Consider the following 26,273-nt stretch of genomic DNA (forward strand, 5'->3'; position numbering starts at 1 on the left):
GACTAAATTGAATGATTGTGTGTCTGAGTGTCATGTTGATTAGCTAGTGAAATTTGGATTAGCAATAACGATATGCATAATCTGTCATTAATTAATCCATAACGTATTTTTTTTGCCTTCATCTCAGCAAAAGGACTATATTGTTAACACTGAGATTTTCACATAATTTGAGCTCTATTGAGAGCAGTGATCTGAAGTAAATGTGATCTAAGTAAAATGTAATTGTGTTCAAGGAGTTCAAAAATTTGAATGTTTGCATAACTAATTGAAAGGGAAAAAAGAATGTTGATACTTGGAAGTACTGGGCATGATCTTTCATTATATAAGAATCTAAACACTAATGCCACATGAGAGGATGAATTCAACAAATTAATTCATTTGTCTTTTCTCTTACCTAAGCACTCCCACTGCTCAAATCCTCACCGCTCACATCCTCCCAGCATTCTGAAGCAGTGTCTGTCCCTGATAACAGCAATGGCACGGCTCGAAAACCTTCATAGCGTTTGGATACAGTCACCTTTTCTTTTGACGATATAGACCAAGAGATGTGAAGTATTTCCCTGAGGAACCAGTGCTGTTAAGACAGTAGATGTTTAGAGCTACGGTGTGCTGTGCCAGCACTGAGGTCTGGATTATGAGTGACAGAGGCACCCATGTGGTCTTCAACTCATCTCTTTATGGGAGGGAGGGTTGTGATATGTGGAGCTCTCAAAAATGTAGGGCCTGGAGCAGGGGTCACAAGAAAACTTTCTGGGTTGATGGAAATGTTCCGTATCTTGATCTGTGTGATGGTTACATCCGTGTAAATATTTGTTAAAATTTATCAAACTATACACTTAAGATCCGTGCATTGTACTGCATGTAAATTATACTTCAATAAAGTCCTATTAACATTAAAAAATAAAGGCTATCAGAGTATGCTTTTGTCTAGGTGAACTAAAAGGGGTAACCACTGTATGATTCCATCACTCTAACACTATTTCATGTATTGTTTTTCATATGCCTGCATGCATGTACATAAACACACCACATGCTTTCTTCTTTTTTAAATGTAGCTGCAATCCCACCACACGTATGATTTTTATATCCTTGATATTATACTTTAAATCTTTCTCTGTAGACATAGTGCTCATAATTATTCAGTGGTCCTTGACTAATGATGGTTTGACCTGATGATTTCTTTACTTTAAGATAGTCATGCCCTAACCGGTTTGGCTCAGTGGATAGAGCGTCAGCCTGCGGACTCAAGGGTCCCAGGTTCGATTCCTGTCAAGGGCATGTACCTTGGTTGCGGGCACATCCCCAGGAGGGTGTGTGCAGGAGGCAGCTGATCGACGTTTCTCTCTCATCAATGTTTCTAACTCTCTATCCCTCTCCCTTCCTCTGTGTAAAAAAAAAAAAATCAATAAAAAATATATTTTAAGATAGTCATTTTATGAAGGCAGCATTATCCGGATACCAAAACTAGATAAAGACATTAAAAAAAAGAAAAGTACAGGGCAATATCCTTGATGAACATAGATGCAGAAATTCTCAGCAACATATTAGCAAACTGGATTCAATAATACATTAAAAAGTTTAGACACCATGACCAGGATGATTCATCCCAGGGATGCAAAGATGGTTCAACATTCATAAATCAATCAATGCAATATATCACATTAACAAAATAAAGGATAAAAATTATATGATCATCATCAAAACCAATAGATGCAGAAAAGCATTTGTCAAAATTCAATATCCCTTTATGATAAAAACTGTCAACAAAATGGGTATAGAAGAAACATATCTTAACATAGTAAAGGCCGTATATGACAAAGGCCATATATAATATAAAGGCCATACTCAATGGTGAAAAGCTGAAAGCCTTTCCTCCAAGATTAGGAATAAGATAAAGATGCTCACTATCACCTCTTCTATTCAATATAGTACTGGAAGCCCTAGCCACAGTTATCAGATAAGACAAAGAAATATAAAACATCCAAACTGGGAAGGAAGAAGCAAAACTCTCATTATTTGCAAATGACATGATACCAACTATAGAAAACCCTAAAGACACCAAAAAACTATTAGAACTAACAAATGACTTGAGTAATGTTGCAGGATACAGAATCAATATACAGAAATCTGTTGTTTCATATACCAATGACAGACGATCAGAAAAAGAAATCAAGAAAACAATCCCATTTCAGTTGTATCAAAAAGTATAAAATACCTATGAATAAATTTAATCAAAGATGTGAAAGACCTCTAGTCTGAATATTATAAAGCATTGAAAATATAAATAAATGGAAGGATATACCTTGCTCATGGATTGAAAGGATTAACATTGTTAAAACTTCCTTACTACCTTAAGTAATATGCAGATTTAATACAATCCCTATTAAAATACCAATGGCATTCTTCTCAGAATTAAAACAACTGAATCCTAAAATTTATTTGAAATCACAAAAGACCCCAAGTAGACAAAGAAATTTTGAGAAAACAAAGTGGAAGATATCATGCTCCCAGATGTCAAACTCTACTACAAAGCTACAATAATCAAAACACTATAACACTGGCATTAAAACAGATATATCAATCAATGTAATAGAATAGAGAGCCCAGAAATAAACTCTTGCTTATTTGGTCAAGTAATACATGACAAAGGAGCAAGGGTATACAAAGAGGTAAAGTCAGTCTCTTTAATAAGTAGTGCTGGCAAAACTGGACAGATGCATGCAAAAAATAAAAATTGACCACTTTCTTGCACCATATACAAAAATAAACTCAAAATAGATTAATGACTTAGATGTTAGACCTGAAACCATAAAACTCCTAGAGGAAAAAATATACAGTAAACTCTTTGACATTGCTCTTAGCAATATCTACACTAATAAAAGAGAAACATGCAAATTGGTGTCACTCTGATATGCCCACCAGCCAATCAGAGCAACTATGCAAATTAACCCAACAAAGATCGTGGTTAATTTGCATACACAGGCACGGAGCGAAGACTGAAGGCTCCGGCCGGAGTGAAGACTGAAGACTGAAGACTGAAGACTGAAGAGGCTTCACTCGAGTCCGCCATGGAAATGTAGAGGACAATCTCGTATCCCGCAGACCAAAGGGCCCAACCGCCTCCCTGCGGGAGTGAAGACTGAAGACTGAAGAGGCTTGGCTTCTCTGCTGCGGCCGGACCAAAGGCCTGGGTCCTGGGTGCCGGAGGAAAACCGGTGCCGGCAGCCAGGGGAAGGAAGGCCTATTGCGCGAATCTTTGTGCAATGGGCTTCTAATATATATATATATATATATATATATATACATACACACACACACACACACATATACATACATATATATATATATATATACACACATATATATGTATATGTATATCCTCAAGGAAGGGGAACAAAGGAAAATAAACAAATAGGACAATATCAAACTAAAAAGCTTTTACACAGCAAATGAAACTATCAAAAAAATGAAAAGACAACCTACTGAATGAGAGAAGATATTCGTGAATGATACATCCAATAAGAGGTTAATATCCAAACATATAAAATGCTTATATAAGTTTACACCAAAAAAAACGCCCCAACCCAATAAAAATATGGGCAGAGGACCTGAATAGACATTTCTTCAAAGAGGGCGTACAGATGACCAACAGACATATGTAAAGATGCTCAATATCACTAACATCAGGGAAATGCACATCAAAAACACAATGAGATAACATCTCACACTTGTCATAATTGTTATTATCAATAAATCAACAAATAACTAGGGCTGGAAAGGATGTGTAGAAAAGGGGACACTCATGCATTGTTGGTGGGAATGTAAATTAGTGCAGACACTATGGGAAACAGATGGAGATGCCTCAAAAAATTAAGAATAGAGCTGCCACATGATCCAGTAATTCCATTTCTGGATATTTATCCAAAGAAAACAGAAACACTAATTTGAAAAGATATGAACTCCTATGTTTATTGCAGCATTACTAGTAATAGCCAGGGTACGGAAACAACCTAGATGTCCACCAACAGATGAATGGATAAAGAAGATATGATATATATACAATGGACTATTACTTAGCACCTAGTGGCCTGGTGCACGAATTCATGAACATTGAAAGGAAATTAATTTGAAGAAATATTTTAATATCGCTATTTGCCCTTTCTCTATAATGGAAGTGTCAATGAAATTCACAATTGCCAATGACAGATCGAAACACATGCGTGTGATTGGCGCCAGTGAGAGCTTTATATGTATTGCACATGCATGAGTCAATTTAGCCTTTTATATATATAGAATAAACTTGCTTAATTAGACCTGCTTTCTTATTTAGCTAAACTTTTTCCAGCCCAGTGAAGCACCCCAACTTGTCTTTCAGGTAATTGTCAGCAACACAGCAATAAATATCAACACGAAGCAGATTATTATTGTAGATCACGCAGGAAGAACAAAGGGCAAAATATTTAACTGTAGCAGTGTTTGACTATATTTTGTGCAGTGAGAAAACCTGAAGTCATTTTCAAGGTCCACCATTTCTTACTTCTTTCCAGTTGGGTCAAGTTTCTAAGCTTTCTAAATCTCCATTTTCTGGCTAATGAAAAGAAAATAGGATTCCACTGAGTCTCCTATCTACCTACTCCAGGAACTTCTGTGAGGATCAAATGAGATGAGGCACAGGAAGACGCTGAACAGACATTTGGTTAAAGTGTAAAATGTTTCAACTTGTGTTCTTGGGCTGAAGAAACTGCAAGGAGGCTAGTCGCTAGGGAGAGGAAGCTGGGCGTTGCTATGTGACATCATTACCTGGAGCCCAGAGTGACCTTTTCCAGGCTGGGCTGGGCTGTGGGCCACATTTTGCGCCATGGGGTCTTGGCAGCATTGGCTGCGATTTGGTGGGGTGTCGCTCTGGGGTGGTGGCGGGGCCTGTGTCCCACTTGGGGGAAACTGAGTGTTGGTTTTGTTGGTGCCAGGTCCGTGGTGCCAGCCAGTGCACATCATGGCAGCTCTTGCATTGAGTGTCTGCTCCCTGGTAGTTAGTGCCCATCATAGCGACCAGTCGGATGGTCAGACACTTAGCATATTAGCCTTTCATATCTACACTAATAAAAGAGAAACATGGTAATTGGCGTATGACCGCTACCCTTCCCATTGGCTAATCAGCATATCCTTATGCAAATTAACTGTCAGCCAAGATGGCGGCCGGCTTTAGGCTTGGGGCGGTGAGGAGCCAGCCAGCGATCTTCCATGGCGGCGGCTGCGGGTGGCGGCTTTAGGCTTGGGGCGGTGAGGAGCCAGCCAGCGATCAGCTGCGGCGGGGGGCTGGGGGTGCCCCGGCCCAGGCCTAAAGCCTCGAGCAGAGGCTTTAGGCCTGGGCCAGGGAGGAGCCAGCCAGCGATCTTCCATGGCGGTGGCGGCGAGCTGGGGGTGCCCTGGCCCAGGCCTAAAACCTCGGCCTGAGGCTTTAGGCCTGGGTCAGGGAGCAGCCAGCCAGCGATCAGCTGTGGCGGGAGCTGGGGGTGCCCCGGCCCAGGCCTAAAGCCTCGAGCAGAGGCTTTAGGCCTGGGCCGGGGAGGAGCCAGCCAGCAATCTTCCGCGGGGGGGGGGGGGGGCGGGGGGGGGGCGGCGGCAGCGGCGGCGGCGGCTTTAGGCTTGGGGCGGTGAGGAGCCAGCCAGCGATCAGCTGCGGCGGGAGCTGGAGGTGCCCCGGCCCAGGCCTAAAGCCTCAAGCAGAGGCTTTAGGCTTGGGCTGGGGAGGAGCCAGCCAGCAGCGATCTTCGGAGGCGGCGAGATGCCCAGGCCTAAAACCTCGGCCTGAGGCTTTAGGCCTGTGTCAGGGAGGAGCCAGCCAGGGATCGTTGATGGCTGCGGTGGCGGGGACCTGGGGGTGCCCCGGCCCAGGCCTAATGCCTGGGCCAGAGGCTTTAGGCCTGGGCCGGGGAGGAGCCAGCCAGTGATCCTTGATGGTGGTGGCGGCCCGAACCCGGGCGCAGCCAGCCAGCGATCCTTGATGGCCATGGTGGCTTGGAGCTGAGGGTGCCCTGGCCCAGGGCTAATGACTCGCCAGAGGCGTTAGGCCTGGGCAGGGGCCAAACCAGCAATTGGTGTGAACTACAGAGGAAACACCTTTTCTGACCTCTGATTGGTTAAGCTCTCTGTATGCCACTGGTAATATTCTTAGTAACTTGGGTAATAAGAGTCCAAAAAGTGATCTAGGGTTTTTTTTTACCACACTCCTGGAGAAAAAAATGAAGGTCTGCTGCTGGAGGGTTAAGAAATGTCATATCCTGTCCTAGCCAGTTTGGCTCAGTGGATAATGCCTCGGCCTGCCCAACGCAGATTCTGGGTTCAATTCTGACCAAGGGCATGTACCTAGGTTGCACATTCCTCCCGGCCCAGGTCAGGGCTCATGCAGGAGGCAACCAATCAAAGTGTTCCTCTCACTTTGATGTTTTTCTCTCTGTCTTTCCCTTTCTTTTCCACATTCTCTAAAAATCAATGGAAACATATCCCCAGGTGAGGATAAAGAAAGAAAGAAATGTCATATCCTATGAAAGACACTTCTTGAAAATGCCTAAAGAAAGTTGTCATTTTTTCATGGTAAAGGGACTGGAGTCCGTGTTGATGAAAACACCTTGGTGGCTGCGGTGACTGGCAGTGGCTGCAGCAGCGGGGTGATGGGGCTGTTGCCTTCCCCTGATCAGCCCGGTCGCCTTCCACAAAGGGAGGCCAGACTGTGGCTTAGGCCCGCTCCCCAAGGGGAGCAGGGAGCAGGTAGTAGGACATCCCCTAGGGCTCCCAGTATGTGATAGGGGGCAAGCTGGGCTGAGGAAACCCCCTCCCCAGTGCACAAATTTTTGTGCACCGGGCCCCTAGTATATAGATAAAAAAGAATAAAACCTTGCTATTTATGACAGCATGGATAGACCTAGAGCAGTGGTTCTCAAGCTTCTGGCCCTTTAAATACAGTTCCTCATGTTGTGACCCAACCATAAAATTATTTTCGTTGCTACTTCATAACTGTAATGTTGCTACTGTTATGAATCGTAATGTAAATATCTGATATGCAGGATGGTCTTAGGCGACCCCTGTGAAAGGGTTGTTTGACTGCTAAAGGGGTCGCGACCCACAGGTTGAGAACCGCTGACCTAGAGAGTATTATGTGAAGTGAAGTAAGTCAGACAGAGAAAGATAAATATGTTTGAACTCACTTATATGTGGGATCTAAAATAAAACCCCAAATAAATAAACCAAACAAAATAGAAACAGAGTCACAGCCATAGAAAACAAGTTGATAGTTACCAAAGGGGAAGGGACAGAAAAAAATGAGGTGGGCATGTACAGGATAGGGGATATAGTCAATAATATTGCAATAATCTTTTAAATAATCATAGATGGTTACTAGATTTAGCATAGTGATCACTTTGTTAGGTATATTAACCCTATATACTAAAAGGCTAATATGCAAATTGTCTGCTCTGGAGTTTGACCAGGAGACCGGGAGTTTGATTGCTCGCTATGATGTACGCTGACCACCAGGGGGTGGCGCAGAACATGGCGAGTGACCAGTGGCAGCGGAGGGGTGCTGAAGGAGCGAGAAAAGGAGGAGGTGGGGAGGCTGGGAGGCGGGGAACCTGATGGGCCCTGATCGCCAGCCAGGCCCAGGGACCCTACCCATGCACGAATTTTGTGCACCGGGCCTCTAGTGTTGAATAACTATCTTGTATACCTGAAACTAATATAATAATGTATGTTAGCTATATTTCAATGAAAGTTAAATAATTTAAAAACAAAATGGGGCAAGGGATGGTTGGCTTACTCGGTTCTGTTGTCCCCTTCACATCTTTCTTTTTTAAAGTGTTTAATATAAAGCACACCTTAAATATTGAGGTGTAACAATAATAAATTGCATCTATGATCTTAGTTTTCTCTGGGATAATTGCCTCTTAAATATGTTCCCTTATGTATGAAAAGATAATAATCTATCTCTATTTTTGAGTAGACTACTGGGCGATTGTTTTCTGTAGCTAAAAACTCTTTAGCTACATAAGCCCTGTGTGTGCTTAAATTCTTTATGTGGTTGTAATACTTTAATTGTGTTTGAAACACATGAGAGAATTGTATAATGAATCCCCACGGACCCATCAACCCGCTTCAGTGATTATCCATATTTTGTCAATCTGCTTTCTTCTCTCCTGCTCCCTGCACGTTTTTGGCAGAGAGGAATGCTGGAGTACTTTTAAGCAGGTCTCAGACTTCATATACTTTCTCTGTTAAATACTTTACTTTGTGTATCTAACAGAAAAGGCCCTTCCTTTGTTTAAAATATAACAGCAAAGCCATTATTGCACCCACAAAATTAATAGTAATGTAGGAGTTCCTTGAATTTTTGGTGAATTCAGAGTAGAAAGAGTATTGGGCTGAAGGAACTCTGGCCTGAGTTTACCCCCTTTCCTCCAGGAAAAAAAAAAAAAGATGTAGAATTCATTGAGGAAAGGCCTTTGGATTTAAACTGGCACTTGCCCAGTCCCTTATATGACTTTCAGAAAGCAATTATGGAAAAGACGTGTCCAGAGCAATGCTGAATACCTACTGTGTACACCTCCATATGCATCATCTCCTTCAACCTTCTCACCAACGCTGAGAAGTAGGAACCACGGCTCTAGGAGGACCTTCCCAGCTATAACCTATGATAGGTCAACATTAGAATATCAATCACAGCATTACCCTGACTGCAGATGAATTAATAGGAGATTCCTATTTAGTGTTAGTGCACAGGCTACTTGGTTTGTGCTTTAATCTAACCAAATGTTTAACTGTTGTAGAAATAATAACCAGTTCATTTTTTGAGATTCCCTGAGAAACAGTTAAATGAGGATCATAATATCTCAGGCAGAGAGAGCATGAAAATGGCGTTCGCTTCCCAGCCCAGGCTAAGGGATTTCGCTTAGTCTTCCCCTCTCTCTACTCCCCCTTTCCCTAATGGATAGAATGCAAATTACAGGGCTAGAGGACATTTGTAGGTTTGAATTTTTGTCTTGGAAACCTTTAACCTTTTATTCAGTAAGGATCATCTTTAAATAGCAAAATAAAGAAGTGCCTCCTTAAACATGCTTGGCCAAGGGAAGAGGCCCCTTGAAGTATTCCAGAAAGAAAGAAAAAATGGAGGCAAATATGAGGGAGGCAAAAAGGAAGGAAGGAAGGAAGGGAGGGAGAGAGGGAGGGAGGGAAAAAAGATCAAAGAACCTTCATAAATCTAGACTGATTTTATGACCCAGCTTGAGATGAACTCTGGTAACTTAAGTTGTGTTCAAAATATCCTTCTGGCCCTAACTGGTTTGGCTTAGTGCAGTGATGGTGAACCTCTTGAGCTCGGCGTGTCAGCATTTTGAAAAACCCTAACTTAACTCTGGTGCCGTGTCACGTATAGAAATTTTTTGATATTTGCAACCATAGTAAAACAAAGACTTATATTTTTGATATTTATTTTATATATTTAAATGCCATTTAACAAAGAAAAATCAACCAAAAAAATGAGTTCACGTGTCACCTCTGACACGGGTGTCATAGGTTCGCCATCACTGGCTTAGTGGATAGAGTGTCGGCCGGTGGACTGAAGGGTCCCAGGTTTGATTCTGGTCAAGGGCATTTACCTTGGTTGCGAGCTCAATCCCCAGTAGGGGTCATGTAGGAGGCAGCTGATTGATGTTTCTAACTCTCCCTCTCCCTCTCCCTTCCTCTCTATACAATATAATCAATAAAATATATTTTTTAAAAATATCCTTCTGCAGACCCAAAGGAGTAAGCAGACACCTAAGTACCTCCCTTAGTAATGAATGAGACCATCCTAGCAGGTTAACTGGGAAGCTACTGAAGCTTAAACTGCAGGGCCCAATCCTTACACTGATCCCTTCCAAAACCTTGGGAGAAGCTCTAGAAAGGGCTTCCTGTGCTCAGTGTATCAGCTTCAAACCACTCAAAACCCAGGCCCATGCATGCCTCTCAGGAATAGAGTTTTCAGGAGAATCATGTGTTCATAACCAACTCTTGATTCTTGATAAGTCCCACATTTCCCTAGTAGTAGAGCTTTTTTCCTTTTAATTTCTCTTTGTAATTTGCAAGGATTTAACCTAATTTGTATTTCATTTGTGCAGATGAAATTATGCAGCAGGAAATCAGGCCCTTGTTGGCAGTGGATATAATTGAACAACTTCACAGACAATTTGCCATTCTTTCAGGTAAGGGGCTAATTCATGTGTATTTCTAGGTTTTATTTGGGGTTCTGCTCAGAGGGCCCAGACTCTTGAATCTTGGTGAACATTATACTCGAGTCTCAGTCATTCCTTAAGCCTCACCCAGATTAGAATGAACGGGGGACCATCCAGCTGCATCGGGGGTGGGGTTGGGGGAATCTCATGGATGTCATTCCATTAGCTGTTGGATGCAATTTGATGTTTCTCAAGGGAGTACATTTCTTCGAGGTTGTAAAGAACAGAGCTGAAAAGATTTTGAGGAAGAAAAGAAATAATTACTGACATCAGCTGCCACCATGATGTTCTTCTAATAAGATCCAACCTTAAGAGAGTCTTGGTTTTAAGTGTTCATGAATATTGTGAGGTTGTTTGTTCTCTGAGAGATTTGTCTTGTATCCTTAGCTCTTAGGACCTAATTTTAATATGTTGGTTTTTTTTTATTAAGCATTTGATTAGGAATAGAGAGAGGCTAGTATTGATAAAAGGCTAGAAATTTTCTGAGCCTGAGCACAGCCCTGAAATTTGTCATTACTAGATTATTCTTTCTTATTCACTTAGCGAAGGGTGATATGACATTAATTACTGAAACTGGAAGTACATACCAAACCCTAAAATATAGTTAGACCAAACTTGGAAGCATGAGGTAATGAGATTAGATGTTCTTAACACATATCCCAGAGGAATAAGGTAACAAGTCACTACCCTTATCTTTTTTTTTTTTTTTTTAAATATATTTTATTGATTTTTTACAGAGAGGAAGGGAGAGAGACAGAGAGCTAGAAACATCGATGAGAGAGAAACATCGATCAGCTGCCTCCTGCACACCCCCCACTGGGGATGTGCCCGCAACCCAGGTACATGCCCTTAACCGGAATCGAACCTGGGACCCCTCAGTCCGCAGGCCGACGCTCCATCCACTGAGCCAAACCGGCTTCGGCACTACCCTTATCTTTGAAAAAAAAAATATATATTTTTATTGATTTCAGAGAGGAAGGGAGAGGGAGAAAGAGATGGAAACATCAATGATGAGAGAGAATCATTGATTGGCTGCCTCCTGCATGCCCCCCACTGGGGATGGAGCCTGCAGCCTGGGCATATGCCCTGACTGGGAATCGAACCGTGACCTTCTGGTTCCATAGGTTGACACTCAACCACTGAGCCACACCAGTCGGGCACTACCCTTATCTTTTATAGCTCATCTGAAAAAAGCAACAAAGCCATCTTAGTTACATTGTAGAGAGAATATGTAGTTAGTGTGGATTTTACTCTACAACACGGGATGTAAAAAAAGTCACATTTCTTTCTTTTCCTAAATTATATTTAATCTGCTTTAAACTCCTTATTCTACTGAGTTTAAGGGAAATTTAAACTTTGTTTTTCAGGTATGTCTCCCACCCCAGAGTAGTATCCTAGGTGGGGACCTCTTATACATTCCAGAATACCTGGTGAATTCTCTGGTCTGTCCTCCACATTGGTCACTGCTCACAAAGTCACTGGAAGCTCCATAAGTGCAGGGTGCTCATGTTTCTTATTTCTGCCTGCATTGCCAGTGCTTAGAACAGAGACTGAAACATATCAAAATTATCCAAGTCCTCCTGGTCTGTCCTGTGAAGCAGGACTGTCTGATCGTCGAATCCCCACTCTAGGCACCGCAGTCCTGGCCCTGGAGGGAGTGCCCAACCACCTTCCTGAGGGAGCCCTCTCATAGCCTCCCACAGGGAGCCTAGGATTGTGCAGTACCAAAGGCAGGATGGGAAGTGTCTCTGGGTTTCTGGCAACTGCTGCCGTGGCTTTGCACCACAGAAGGCCCCTCGGCCAACTGTGTGCATCAAGGTCTGGAATAGATGATGGGGTGGGGCAGGGTGGATTCCTACAGCTTTACACCCAAACTCTAAAGCCTCAATATATGAGTATATAATTACACAATGGCTCATCTGGGGAAGGAGTCCAGAGAATGATTAACTTATATGTTTAATGATCCCAAGTGATCTCTTTTGAGTATTATTGGGGCATTTCTTTCTTTTATTTCTTAGAGGCAGAATAGGAGAAACAAACTGGTACCCAACATCCCTAAATAGGGATTTAGATTCTGCTACTGACTAGCTGTATCACCTTAGGCAATTGGAAGGTGAGGGAAAGGGGTGAAGGTGGCTAAAAGGTACAAACTTCGTTATAGGTTCTGGAGATGCAATGTACAGCATGGTGACTAATTAACAATACTGTACTGTATGTTTGAAAATTGCTAAGAGGGTAGATCTTAAAATCTCACCACAAGGAAAGAAGTTGTAACTGTGTGAGGTTATGGATGTAAACTAAACTTTGTGCGGTGATCATTTTGTAATATATACATATATCAAATTATTATGTTGTACACCTTACATTAATACAGTGCTGTCAATGATAGTTTAATAAAACTGGAAAAAATATTAAAAAAAACCTTTGTGATTATATGGAAAGCAGAGTTAGAGTCTAGGATCAGATCACTATAAATGGATTTTTCACTTACATTGAGATTCTAGGAAGACATGCAGAAATCACATAGGGTGTGGGGCAATTCTTGATTATGTAGGACAGATCATTTAGTATCCTGGGCCCCGAGATTTTCAAAGTGCCTCCCAGAGAGTGGGGCGGCCATTTATTCCAGTTAAAATCTTCTTTTGGGAAAGAGAAAGGGAAAATAGATACTTGAAGGCAAAGAGCAGTAACTGCCTCCATGTCTCTCCCATTATTGATCTTCACTGCCTTTCTATAGGATTTCCCAGCATTCCACATTCTCTTCTGTATGACGCAGTTTTCGTGCCATTTAACGAACAGGTAAAATTTATACTAGGAGGAGTGCCGTTTATTTTATTTAAGTAACCGTTTTACTCAGTTACAAGGTGTTTGGTTTTCACTTTCTTCCTTTGGTATTTCCACGTTTCCTCACCAGGTGGCACTGAATGCTTTGTTGTGGGCTGTCCATGCTGTAGGGAGGCTCAGCTTTGTTTCTTTAGTGCAGTGGTTCTCAACCTTCCTAATGCCGCGACCCTTTAATACAGTTCCTCATGTTGTGGTGACCCCCAATTTCATTGTTACAAATTGAACATAATTAAAGCATAGTTATTAACCACAAAAACAATATGTAATTACATATGTGTTTTCCGATGGTCTTAGGCAACCCCTGTGAAAGGGGTCGCGGCCCACAGGTTGAGAACCGCTGCTTTAGTGCTTCTGTCTGTTAAGATGAATAATATTCAACAGCAGGAGGTGTCCTCAGTTGACCTGGGGAGGTGGTGGTGGGCCTCTCTTCTCTGGTGTTCAGTGTTGCTGTTAACCAATATACAAGAAAACTTCACCTACCTTTCTCCACTTAGGTGTGAATAGCTTTAATTCATAATTAACGATAAAAAGTGAAGTCATTACACCATTTAATGACTTCACTTTTTGGTCCCCTGGAATGTTTTAGCCATTCTTTTGGCAAATATTGGTTATACAGTTCATACAGTGTTATAATGCATCTAAATTTAGCCTTACGAGAAATGCAGATTCTCTTAACTTTGGTTTCTCTGGAACCTCCTTTGATTGTGAAACTGCAAAGAGGAAGAATGTTAGGTGAAAGCTGGTACTACCCTGATCTAAATTGTTTTCAGTCACCATAAAGAGGTAGCTCCCTCTCCTTGTCAAAGCTTGATATTTTGTGTAAACTTTCAAAGAAGCATACAGGATTGATAAAGAGGGACTTCCCGGAGAAGAATGACCAGCCACCCAGACAAATCTCACACGTTTCACTCCTTAGTGATGTATCTCCGAGAGCGCAAGGCTCACTCACAGAAATAAAACTCACAAGAGACTTGTGTAACCACATTGCTGACTTTCTCTTTCTGTGATACAAATAGTCATGTTTGCTCAATAGCGCATTCTCTCCCCTGAAGCAGATTTAAATGGAATGTTAGAGTGTAAGCAAAAGATGCTTATCAGGCGTGGACTCGGAGCAGCAGGTGGGTTCATGTAGTGGTGGAGCCATCATGTACACTGCCCCCCCTCTTTTCTCTTAGTCTCTCGATTTCTATAATGTCTTCATTGATCCCACACCCACGTTAATCACACGATCCTCACTAACCACACCCTGCACTGATACCTGTTTCTTAGACATGTGAAATTCAAGCAATCGTTTTATTTAAGTAACCATTTTAACTCAACAGAAACAGAACACAGATTGGCGATTGCTAGAGGTGGGGTTGGGAGGTGAGGGAAAGGGGTGAAGGTGGTTAAAAGGTACAAACTTTTGTACCTTTTGTACGTGTGTAGCAGTTGGCTATGCTTGGGAGCCATTATTCCTCTTAATGTGGTTCCCCTGCAGGGGCTTAGCCTGGAAGGCACTCACAGTGCTTCAGCTCACCCCTGTGGGCTGGGCACAGGTTTCCCATTGTCTCCGTTCTCAGTTCCTTTGTTGGTTTTTTTTGGTGTGTTTTTGTTTTTTTATTGATTTTTTATAGAGAGGAAGGGAGAGGGAGAGGGATACAGAGTTAGAAACATCGATGAGAAACATCGATTCAGCTGCCTCTTGCACGCCCCCTACTGGGGATGTGCCTGCAACCCAGGTACATGCCCTTGACCGGAATCGAACCTGGGACCCTTCAGTCCGCAGGCCAACGCTCTATCCACTGAGCCAAACTGGTTAGGGCTCTCAGTTCCTTTGTATCTCAGTAATTTTTTGTTTGTTTGTTTTTTGTTAGAACAACTAACTCAGCAAAATAAAATTCCCATTTATTGTTGGACAACATTGTTTCACACATACATCAAACAGGCTAACAAAAGACCAAAAACAGCAACTTCATAAACAAAACAATAAAATAAGGGAAAAAATGAAACCTTTTTATCTTTGGCCTTTTTAACCATCTCATACAAAGCAACTACTTATAGTACAGCTAAGTACATGCACAAAAAGTTACTGGAATGGTCAGAATAAGATTTTGTTGTTGTTGTTGTTTTTGCTTTTTTTTTTACAAGGTTATTTTTTTCCTCCTTTGAGATTATAATGAACATGGTCACACCACAAGTAAAGTCAAAAGTAGGACAGAGAATGCTCCAAAGGCTGGTTTGGTCATCCCAAGATCATTAAAAATGGCTGATCCCTACCAATAGGCACAAAAATATAAAATGTAAATAGAAAATGCAAACAAACTTTCCTTTATAAAATAATTTTAAGAAAAAAAGCAGCCCTGACCGGTTTGGCTCAGTGGATAGAGTGTCAGCCTGTGGACTGAAGGGCCCCAGGTTCGATTCCGGTCAAGGGCATGTACCTTGGTTGTGGGCACATCTCCAGTGGGGAGTGTGCAGGAGGCAGCTGATCGATGTTTCTGACTCTCCCTTCCTCTCTGTAAAAAATCAATAAAATATGTTAAAAAAAAGACAAGAAAAGAAAAAAAGCAGGGCCTTGGAAGTTTTTGGTTCTTTTCTCCTCCCCTATTGCAAATTCACGTTGTGGTTTCGGTTGGGTGGTGGTGAGTGCGTGCCATCCGAAGGTGGCAGTGCCCCAGGTGGGTGAAGTCTCTCCGAAGGTGACCACCTTTGGGTTCTGAGACAGGAAGTGGAGGGTGAATATATCACAAAGGCCTTTTTTTAAATGTTTGACTTTTCCTCTTTTGCTGTCTAGTCATCCTCATCGGTCTTCTGCTTCTTGGTGCCAACATCATCATCCTCAGCTGCCCGTTGGCCTGTAGCTGCCTCAGCCTCCTCATCTTCATGTCCATCCTCTTCCTCACCATCACCTTCCTCTTCCTCCTCCTCCCCTCCTTCTTCCTCTTCTTCGTCTACCTCATTGTCAGCCTCCTGCTCCCCATGTTCCTCAATAGCGTTCCCATTCGCAGGTGCATCTCTTCCATTCTCTGCCTCCTCATAATGTCCTTCTTCTCCTTTAAGTCCTTGGTGGTGATCTCAGAGCTGGTGTCCTCAGCTGTGTCTGACATGTGGGGCACGACGGTGATCCGATGCAGCGGAATTTTTTTTTTTAAGCGAGAGATGGAGAACTCTGGCAAAGAGTGAGGCAGCCACAGGAACAATGCAAAGATGGCTTTTCAGAGCAGCCGGTCTCAGGAATTTTTTACAGCCCTTTTTGTCCAAAACCAATACCGAGCAGTTAAAACAACTTAAGTCTACACATTTTAACAACTTAGTAGCTGTCTTGTAAATAATACTAAGAATTTCATTCTTATAAATATTTATAAATAATATTATCAATTTCATGTCTTATAAATATTTATAAATAATACTAAGAATTTCATTCTTTGGTAGCTACAGTGCTCTCCAACTTTGGAATCAAACTAGACATCACCAGCCTCCCTTCCTGTTCTACACTCACTTTCATCCTGCACTTGCTTTTATCCCAGCAGCCACCCCAAACCCACCTTCGCAAAGATACAATGCTAGTCAAAAGAATTTAGTGTGATTTAATGTTGAAACTGTGAACTATCTCAAGCTAATACCATGCAGAGCAGGTGACAGATGCCAACTATTGCTTTTCCCCTAAAAATTTAAACTGTTCATGGTGCCTCTGTGAGTTCACTGTGGTTCCCTGGGTGCCTGACACAGGAACCATGAAGCTAGAATTTAGTCATGTGGCTACATCTAGCTGCTAGGAGATGGGGAAATATAATCTATTCAATTTAACCTGGTGGCCTCTGCTCCAGTGAGCTAAATATTTAAATGTTAATTGTACATTTTTATTCTTACAGGGATAAATTATTTTGTTTATAATTTTGTTTAAATTTGTTTATAAATTATCAAAGTGCCGGCAGCTTATTGTGCCTCCATTAACAGTAATAACCATAATGCTCACTATTTAGTGAGTACCTATATGCAGCAAGCACTCTGCTAAGGTGCTTTCCTTATGTTTTCACTTAATTCTCACAACACCTTTTGAGGTAGGTGCAAGTATTACATATATATACCCTACTTAGGTTAAGTGTCTTGCCTAAAATCACATAGAAATTAAGTGGCAAAGCAGGATTTCAACCAGGTTACTGATTTTAGAGTTAACTCTCCTAATTACCATTTTAACTTTTTAATTTAGTGACTACAAAAATGAACAGAAGCATTATGTATTTGTGGCGTTCTTTACTATTCTACCCATGTTAAATAATTAAGTCGGTATTACCTTTTATACAGTAACTATCTTCAAAGGATTCAAAAATCAAATTCTCACAATACCACTGAGCAAGCATGAAGGAGAAGAGAGACTTGTTTAAAATAGTTCAGTGTCAGCCTTCCCACATTCTACTCTGAAGTAACATAGATAGAAAAGGGGAAGCCAGTACACATCTCCTGCCTTGATATTAGTCAGAGACTTTTATCTGCAGAGGCGTGACATGAAAACATTGTGCTAACATCTTGACCACCCACTTTTGTTGCAGGAGGCCGAGGGAAAGATGGTGCCCCAATCATCACTTTCCCAGAGTTTGTGGGCTTCAAACACATCTCAGATGAGGACTTTCTGAATGTCATGACCTACCTGACTAGCATCCCCAGGTGAGCTGGACACAGTGTTCTGTTGCCTTCTTAGTCACTGGCTTTATTCCACATTCCCCATGTGGCAGGGCTGGGTTGAGATGGAATCTTCCATGAACACAGCTCACACTGGCATGTAAAGTATACCATTTCTCTTATCCATCAGTCATAGACAAGGGATGTGGAATGAGACTAGAAAACAATGATAAGTGAGTATCAGTTCTGTTCATACAGTGCACGTAGGAGGTACTTAATAAACGATGAGTGAATGAAATATTGATGGAACAACCCTGGCTGGAGTGCCTCCATTGGTTGACCATCGTCCTATGTACCAAGAGGTCGCTGGTTCGATTCCCAGTCAGGGCATATGCCCAGGTTGTGGGCTTGATCCCCAGTAGAGTAGGGGGCATGCAGGAGGTAGCCGATAGATGATTCTCTCTCATCAGTGTTTTTCTCTCTTTCTCCCTCTCCTTTTTCTCTCTCTCAACTCAATAAAAACATATTAAAAAAAGGTATTGATGGAACCACTGAAGCTGTCTTTGTTCCTTCAGGTTCATTGCTCTAGATCAGTGGTTCTCAACCTTCCTAATGCCGTGACCCTTTAATACAGTTCCTCATGTTGTGACCCCCAACCATAAAATTATTTTCGTTGCTACTTCATAACTGTAATGTTGCTACTGTTATGAATTGTAATGTAAATATCTGATATGCAGGATGTATTTTCATTGTTACAAATTGAACATAAAGCATAGTGATTAATCACAAAACAATATGTAATTATATATGTGTTTTCCGATGGTCTTAGGCGACCCCAATGAAAGGGTCATTCGACCCCCAAAGGGGTTGCGACCCACAGGTTGAGAACCGCTGCTCTAGATTAAGTTGATTCTGGCTTCCTGGGGCCTGTTATCTGGGATACATGGCCATTGCTCAAAGAGCTCAAGCCATGTTAGGAGTTATTTCATTTATCTCCACTAAATAAGGTCTTTAGGGGCAAATTTTATAATTGTCATTGTCAGATGGAGAAACTGAGGCATGCAGCAAGGAAATGGAAAGGCCAGCAATAAAAACTGTGTTATAGCAGAGATGTTTGGGGGCATCTGCTACTTTCACCCTCTGCAACCCACATCACACTTTTTTTTTTTTGGCTTAAGTAGCAGAAATTTATTATCTCACTGTTCTGGAAGCTACAAATCCAAAATCAAGGTGTTGGTGAGGTTGGTTCCTTCTGAGGCTGTGAGAGCAGAATCTGTCCCGGGCCTGTCTCCTGGGCTTGCAGGTGGCTTCCACTTCTGTCTCCTCACTTTGCCATCCCTCTTTGTGTGTCCATGTGTCCAAATCCCCCCTTTTTATAAGGACACCAGTCTTACTGGATTAGGGCCCACCCTAATGACTTCATGTTAACTGGATGAGCACTGTAAAGACCCTATCTCCAAATAAGGCCACATTTTGAGGCACTGGCGGAAACACAACTTAGTCCACAAAAGGAACATAGTAGGTCTCACATCTTTATGCCAAGTGAGTTAATATGCCTCCAAGGGATAGAGTGTGGGATAGAGTTCATATTGCTAACAATCATTTTACAGGCAGAGATAGAGCTGGGAATTCTTAGATAGTGCTGTGTCTCTTCCCCAGAAGAGCAGACTGGCCCCACTCTCCGTGGGTTTGCATGGCTTATGATATAATCTCTTACTTAACTGCTGTGAGGTTTGGAATTTAGACAACAGTGTTCTCTCTCTCTCCCACTCCCTCCCTCTCTCTCTCTCTCTCCAGCCCTTCTGCCCTCCCTTTCTGTGTGTGTGTGTGTGTGTGTGTGTGTGTGTGTGCTATTGCACTTGCTTTCCATCTGCTGCCTGAGATTTAGAGGTCAGTGCCAGCCTAGTGATTGAAAGGCCACCAGAGATTAGGAAGTTGCTTAGTTTGCTTTAACCAAATCGACTTCAAAGACTATTTTTGTTTTTTTACTCTTCTTACTTTTTGAGAGGAGGCTATGGGTTTATTTTTAATGCACTTCTTCAAAGTTCATTACTTAAATTCTATTTCACCATTTCTCTCCCTTTCCTCCTCCCATCCCCACATATGGTGTCCATTAGGACACGGCTTGGCTGGTGCTGTTCTCTCTGTAGGAATGCCTTTCCCATCCTTCTAGGACTGGCTTAACTCCTACACATTCGTCACAACTCAGTCTGATGTCATTTCTTCATGGAAACCGTCCCTGACCCCAACCCTGCTCACCCAGACCTTTTATTTCCACAGAACCCAAAGCTTACGCCTTGTAAACACCATAGTAGATGGAAATGATTTCTACCTCTCCCATTAGACTGTGAACTACTCAAGATGGGGGGAGTGGGGCAATGTTTCTTCTTTTCTTTTCTTTTTTTAATCTGTAGCCCTAGTATAGTGCCCAGCACATAGTAGGTTCTCAAGAAGTAATGTTGGTCAAATTTCCAGTATGATATGATTCATTTCAATCTAAAACTATTTTTATGGGGCGAGAAGGTGGACACTGACAGAGAAAGAAGAACCCCATTTCCTCACTCCTGCATTGACCCCCAGGGTTATAGGGAGTTGAACTTGGTCTTCCTCCTTGGCTCAGTTGCATCCAAAACAATCACCCATCAGCTTAGTACTTTCTCCTTCTGTGGGGAGCAGTAAAGGAGAGAGCAGGGAGGTGGGCAGCAGGTACACATGGCCCTCAATTATATTTATTTCAATCTCACTGTCTAATTTTACTGAATCCCTGGATGTAGTCATGTGCTAAATGAAGTGGGTGACTCTCATTTTGTACTTGCAACTCTTTGGAGTTACACAGAGGACTGTACATTGGATGCCATCTGAACCAGGGTAGAGAGAAGCATTGAGGGGTAGAAAGCCTTATCTCACAGATGTTAGAAGATAAGACAAAACAAGGGGCTACTTTTTGGCCCTGATTTCTTTGTTCTGCTCTATGTTCCTTATATAACTGCTAGTAAACTTGGGAGTATTTTTCTTTCCTGGAATGCTGTTTGTCTCTTGAGAAAGAGTGCCCACTTGACCAGTCATTCCCCTTTCCTCTTCCTAGCATTTGCTCAGACTGTCTCGCTGCCTCACCCTTTGGTTTCAACATAAAACAGAGACAAGGGGGAAAGCCTGAAAGGGGAATTTGACCTTATTGTCCAGTTTCCATTTCAGGTTCCTATTTATCAAAATTTATAATTTCTTCAGTGTGACAGTGGTTACCAGGCATCAGAGCCCTGCCCAGTTGCAAAATCTTTATGGGCAGTTGGCAGAGGGTTCATGACACAGAACCAGGAAGAATTGGTATAGTCAAAGAAGAGAATGACAAGATGCGCAGGACAAGGAACAGTGTTCAGATATTACTTAGATCTAGTGCTTTCCTCTTCTCTATCTTATTCATTTCTCCCTTTATCTTTAATATCTTCTTTCTTGCACTTTCTTTCAGTTTGCTTAATTTTTGTCATTTTTTTGAGTTGAAAATTATATTTTCATTTTTATTTTATTGATATAAATGTTTAAGGTTATGAATTTTCTCTGATCTCTGCCTGTATGTAATTGTTTGGAAAGCTATGTTATAGTATGTGTTTGTTTGTTTGTTTGCTTAATTACTAATTTTTTGGAGGAATTTTCATCGTCTAAAATGTTTTTATAAAATAGACTTTTTTTGAGCAGTTTTAAGTTCACAGCAAAATTGAGTGGAAAGTTCAGAAATTTCCCATCTATTCTTTATCTCCCAAGGCAAACCTCCCTCACCATTAACATCCATTCCAGAGTGGTACATTGTTACAACTGATGTACCTACAGCAACACACAAAGTCTATAGTTTATATTGGTGTTCACTCTTGATATTGTACACTAGAGGCCTGGTGCACGAATTCATGCACAGGTGGGGTCCAGCCGGCCCGCCCTGATTGGGGCCCATTGGGCCAGGGCAGGGGATGGGGGGGCCGCGGGCGGTTGGTAGGCTGGCCTCGCCCCCTGGTTGAACTCCTGGTCGAGGGGACAATTTGCATATTAGCCTTTTATTTATAGGACTAGAGACCCTGTGCATGAAAATTCATGCACTGGAGGGAGGGTCCCTCAGCTTGGCCTGCCTCCTCTCACAGTCCGGGAGCCATCAGGGGCTGGAGGCGACCCGGTGATCAGGGGAAGGCGACGCCCCCATCACACCTCTGTTGCTGCCACTGCCGGCAGCACAAGCCTTGGCTGGCCCTGGTTACCTGAGCCTCGGGAGGCCCTGGGTGGCTGGGGGGATGAGGGAACTGGGGGACTCCGGAGACAGGCATGCCTGCTGCCCCGGCAGGGCTGAGGGGATTGGGCGCCACCATCTTGTAGTTGAGGGCGCCGCCATCTTTGAGGGTGGGGCAGTCAATTAGCATATTCCCTTTTTATTAGATAGGACACTATGAGTTTGGACAAAAGTAAATGACATGTATATACCATTATAATATATACAGAATAGTTTCACTGCCCTAAACATTCTCTGTGCTCTGCCTGTTCATCCCTGCCACCTCCCCAACCTTTGGCAACCACTGATCCTTTTGCTGTCTTCATAGTTTTTTTGTTGTTTCCGGAATGGTATATAATTGGGATCATACAGTATATAGCCTTTTAAGATTGACTTCTTGTTCATAAACTCAGACCCAGGGAAAAGTTCTGAGACTGAAAAATCTACTCCATATGTGGAGGGCAGGAAAAGACGGAAGAAAATGCCAGGCTACTCCAGCCTGGCAATTAATAGAGTTTATTGAGGAAACTGAAATATGAGGTGTGTCTCGCGCAGTGGGGACTCGAAGTCACTATATAGAATTAGAGACCCATGGAATGACAAAGCTGAAAGGAGTGATTGAGACAAACTTGTGCCAGTCCACCATTTTGCCAATGAAGATGCCAAGAGATGCTGAAAAACTGGAAAGCATCATGAATTCTTTACTTCTGAATTTAGAATAATATTAAAAACAAACAAATAATAAACCATAGGTCAATCATTTTTTACTCCTATATCAGGAACAACCTTGAGCACTGCTCTTCAAAAGAGTAACTGTCAATAAACATGAATGATCCTAAAGAGTAGTTTGATTTCCTTCCCTAAGAAGCCCCATAAGCAGTATGCCAATGACCATCATATTAGTGTTTGGAATTAGGTATTTGAATTATGGTTCCCAGTTGTGTTGGTTTTCCATACTAGCACTGAAAGTTCTGTGTCCCAAGAGACTCCTCAGTCCTGGATGAACTGGGATGGTTGGTTGCCCTACATTGGACTCAGTTCTTATTTCACAGCTTGACAGTTCTTTTTTTCACAACTTGAATTTATTGGATTCTTTCAGTTTTTAAACTGAGTTATAATTTGCATATAGTAAAGTATACAGATCTCAACTATATATATATTTAGCTGTTTACATACCATGTAGTTAATAAAAATACCACATTCACCATGAAACTTTTCCGTTATTTTGGAGTCAGAACACATTTAGCTCTTTCTTTTGTGTACAGTCTGCTGTTAAACAAATCTGCGTTCTTAATTTCAGGTATGGATGTTTTGTAATTACAGAAGGTCCAATTGGTTCTTTATTATAGATTTTAATTATGCTCTGTTGAAATAATGCAGCTTTTAATCCACTTGGTGTTTCCACCAATATGGCATATTGATCATAGTTATTTTGAAGTTTTTGTCTGCCAACTACTAAAACATATTTGAGACAGTATCTATTGACTATTTTATCTCTTGATTATTTGTTACTTTTCCCTGCTGCTTTGCGGTTCCATTCATTTTTTTGTTTTATGCTGGATATGGTGGATGATATGTTATGCTACTTACAAATAATATTAGATCTTGATTTGCCAGGCAGTTAAATTACTGGTGGATCACCTTGATCTTCCTGTGGTCTGGTTTTAGGTTTCCTTAGGGCAACTCCAAAACTTCTGTTTTTTAAAAAATATTTTTTATTGATTTTTTACAGAGAGGAAGGGAGAGGGATAGAGAATTAGAAACATCCATGAGAGAGAAACATCGATTCAGCTGCCTCCTGCACACTCCCTACTGGGGATGTGCCTGCAACCAAGGTACATGCCCTTGACCAGAATCGAACCTGGGACTCTTCAGTCGACAGGCTGACGCTCTAGCCACTGAGCCAAACTGGTTAGGGCCAAAATTTCTGTTTTGTCCTTACTCCTAGAGTATAGCCTTAATCCTATGGCAACTCTGATGGTGTTTCATTTATGCTAGAATGTGGCCTTTATAAGAGTTTCACCTGAATACACAGGGTGTTCATAAAAGTCTGTCTCTTCTGGCTGGACCTAAACACCATTTGTCTATCTCCAGAATGTGCACGTTTCAGAATTTCTCACCAGTTCCCACATGTGCAGTAGCTATTCTCTGCCAGCCTCCTGGAGTCTCACCTAAACTTGCGGGATACAGATCACAAGCATTAAAGTGGAATGTCCATAAAGAATTCTGGGGTTCCCTCTCTGAGGTTTTTCTTCTTGACAACCACCCCCCTCAAATCCTGGCCACTTTTCCATTCATAATCTCCAATCTCTCCCTCTCCCACCCAGTGAGCCCACCCCTCCTGGAAAATGTTCTCAATAAGAAAGGCTGGGTCAGTATGGAAATGTGGTAATGGGCTGGCCTAGTGATGCTTACTTCAGATAAGTACTTACATTTTCTTACAGATTTTGCTTAGATCTTCTGCCTTATTCACCTACAGAAACTTTTTAGAGCAAAGCTTACCTTTTCCCAATATTAGAGAATGATTGAAGGTTTATTATAGGTCAGATACTTTTTGTATACTTTATGTCTTATATTCTCCATAACAAGCACATAAGAAATAGTAATAAGAGTACTTATACAGTATTACCAAATGCCAGGCATTGTTCTGAGCATTTTATACATCTCATTTAATATTTTACATATTCACTTAATCCTCACATCAACCCTATAGATAGGTACTATTATTGTTTTACAAATGAGGAGTCTGAGAAGCTATAGAGACTAAGTAATGTCCCCTCGAAAATACACAGTCTATAAATGGGAGAAGCCCAGGTTTCAAACCGTGGCAGTCTGGCTTCAGAAAACGTGCTTTCAACCACTTTACTGGTGGTGGTGGTGTTCTCATTTTACAGATGAGGAAACCGAGCCTTAGAGGTTAAGTGATCTCCCCAGCGTCTCATTGCCAGTAAGTGGCAGCACTAAGATTGGAACCAGGCCCCAAAGCCCTTGCTCTTTCCTCTCTACTTCCTCCCAAAGAGAGAAAAAAAGTTTTCTCTTGTAGGACTTTAGTTTAAAAGGATTTTGTGAGAATATTGTGGGGTCTTAAGAGGAGACCAGGCAGCTTCCTTTTGGTCTTAATGAAGATATCTTCTCACGCACATGGTTTGCTGGCCGTTTATGGCCAGACACTGGGAGGGAGTTGTTTTTCCCATTGGCCCGTGTTATTTCTGAGCACCTCTCGGAATGACTCCTAGGGAGGACATTGACAGCTCCCTGAATGCCAGTCTTGGGAGTGGGGAGATGGCAGAGCTCCGCCTTGAGGTCCTCCGCCTACACTGGGACATGTGGCATTCAACTGACACTTGCATCTTCTTTCAGGCATGAGCATGTGTGCTCCTGGGTGTTTCATACTTTGCCAGCCAGAAACAGAGAGGGTTTGAGACACCAGCTATCTCTGTGCTGTTTAGGCTGCCAGCTGGGATGAGGAGATGGTTCCTTTGTCAGGGAAGCCAGACCCAGTTATTCCCTTGTGCCATGCAGGGCGTTTACACATGATCCTGGAGCGCCATGGAGGCTGTAGACTGCATCCCCTGAGGGACCGCCCAGAACCCGTGTGTCTCACCTGGTCCCTGACACTGACCACCCTCTTTTGCAGTGTGGAGGCTGCCGGCATCGGGTTCGTCGTTGTTATCGACAGACGGAGGGACAAGTGGAGCTCCATAAAAGCATCCTTGACACGAATAGCTGTAAATATTTACTTTTGTGCTTTTTAAATAAAAGTAATTTACATATTCTATTCAAATTATTTCATATCAAAGTCACAGGGACAAGGGGATTATTTTATGCCAAATTTTGGGAAGGTCTTTGTTATGTCACACCCATATCCTCTCTGCCACCTGACGGTCACTGCAGAGAATTCCTTTCCATGTCAGAGGCTTCCTGAGTCTCTCTACTTTACCTCTTTCTATGGTCATTGGAGAGGGGTAGGTAGAGAATGCTGGGAAGTTAATGCCCCAGGAGTGACCTACAGCTATTGAGTCATAGAAGTTGGTGGATAAATACCCCAGCTTCAGTGGGACACTTCTGAGGTATAGTCCATATAGCATCTCAGAGGCTCCCAGCCCTTCAAAAAAAACAATAACAAAAAACCACACAAACAAAAACCACACAAAGTTTTATTGATTTTTAGAGAGAGAGGGGTAGAGAGACGGACTGAGAGAGAGAAACATCGATGTGAGAGCAGAACATCGATCTGCTGCCTCCTGCAACCCAGGCATATGCTCTGACCCAGAACTGAACCGGCAACCTTTCGGTGCATTGGGATGACACTCAAC

At 42.2% G+C, this 26,273-nt stretch overlaps 1 protein-coding gene and 1 pseudogene across 4 annotated transcripts in view; one reads left to right on the plus strand and one right to left on the minus strand.

The window, feature by feature from the left end:
* The window catches only part of MCF2L2 (MCF.2 cell line derived transforming sequence-like 2), a 211,932-nt gene that overhangs the window by 40,804 nt on the left and 144,855 nt on the right, over positions 1-26,273 (plus strand). For all 4 annotated transcript variants that reach the window (XM_070406723.1, XM_070406722.1, XM_070406725.1 and 1 more), the window contains exons 2-4: positions 10,149-10,232; positions 17,639-17,753; positions 25,595-25,685. In XM_070406723.1, the coding sequence (XP_070262824.1) occupies positions 10,149-10,232; positions 17,639-17,753; positions 25,595-25,685 (290 nt within the window). The remainder of the gene's footprint in view (positions 1-10,148; positions 10,233-17,638; positions 17,754-25,594; positions 25,686-26,273) is intronic.
* On the minus strand, positions 15,879-16,195 carry LOC139002241 (prothymosin alpha-like; annotated as a pseudogene).

This window comes from Myotis yumanensis, unplaced genomic scaffold, assembly GCF_028538775.1.
Source record: "Myotis yumanensis isolate MYYU_CA2020_CCGP unplaced genomic scaffold, mMyoYum1.0.hap1 SCAF_2, whole genome shotgun sequence".
Lineage (NCBI taxonomy): Eukaryota > Metazoa > Chordata > Mammalia > Chiroptera > Vespertilionidae > Myotis > Myotis yumanensis.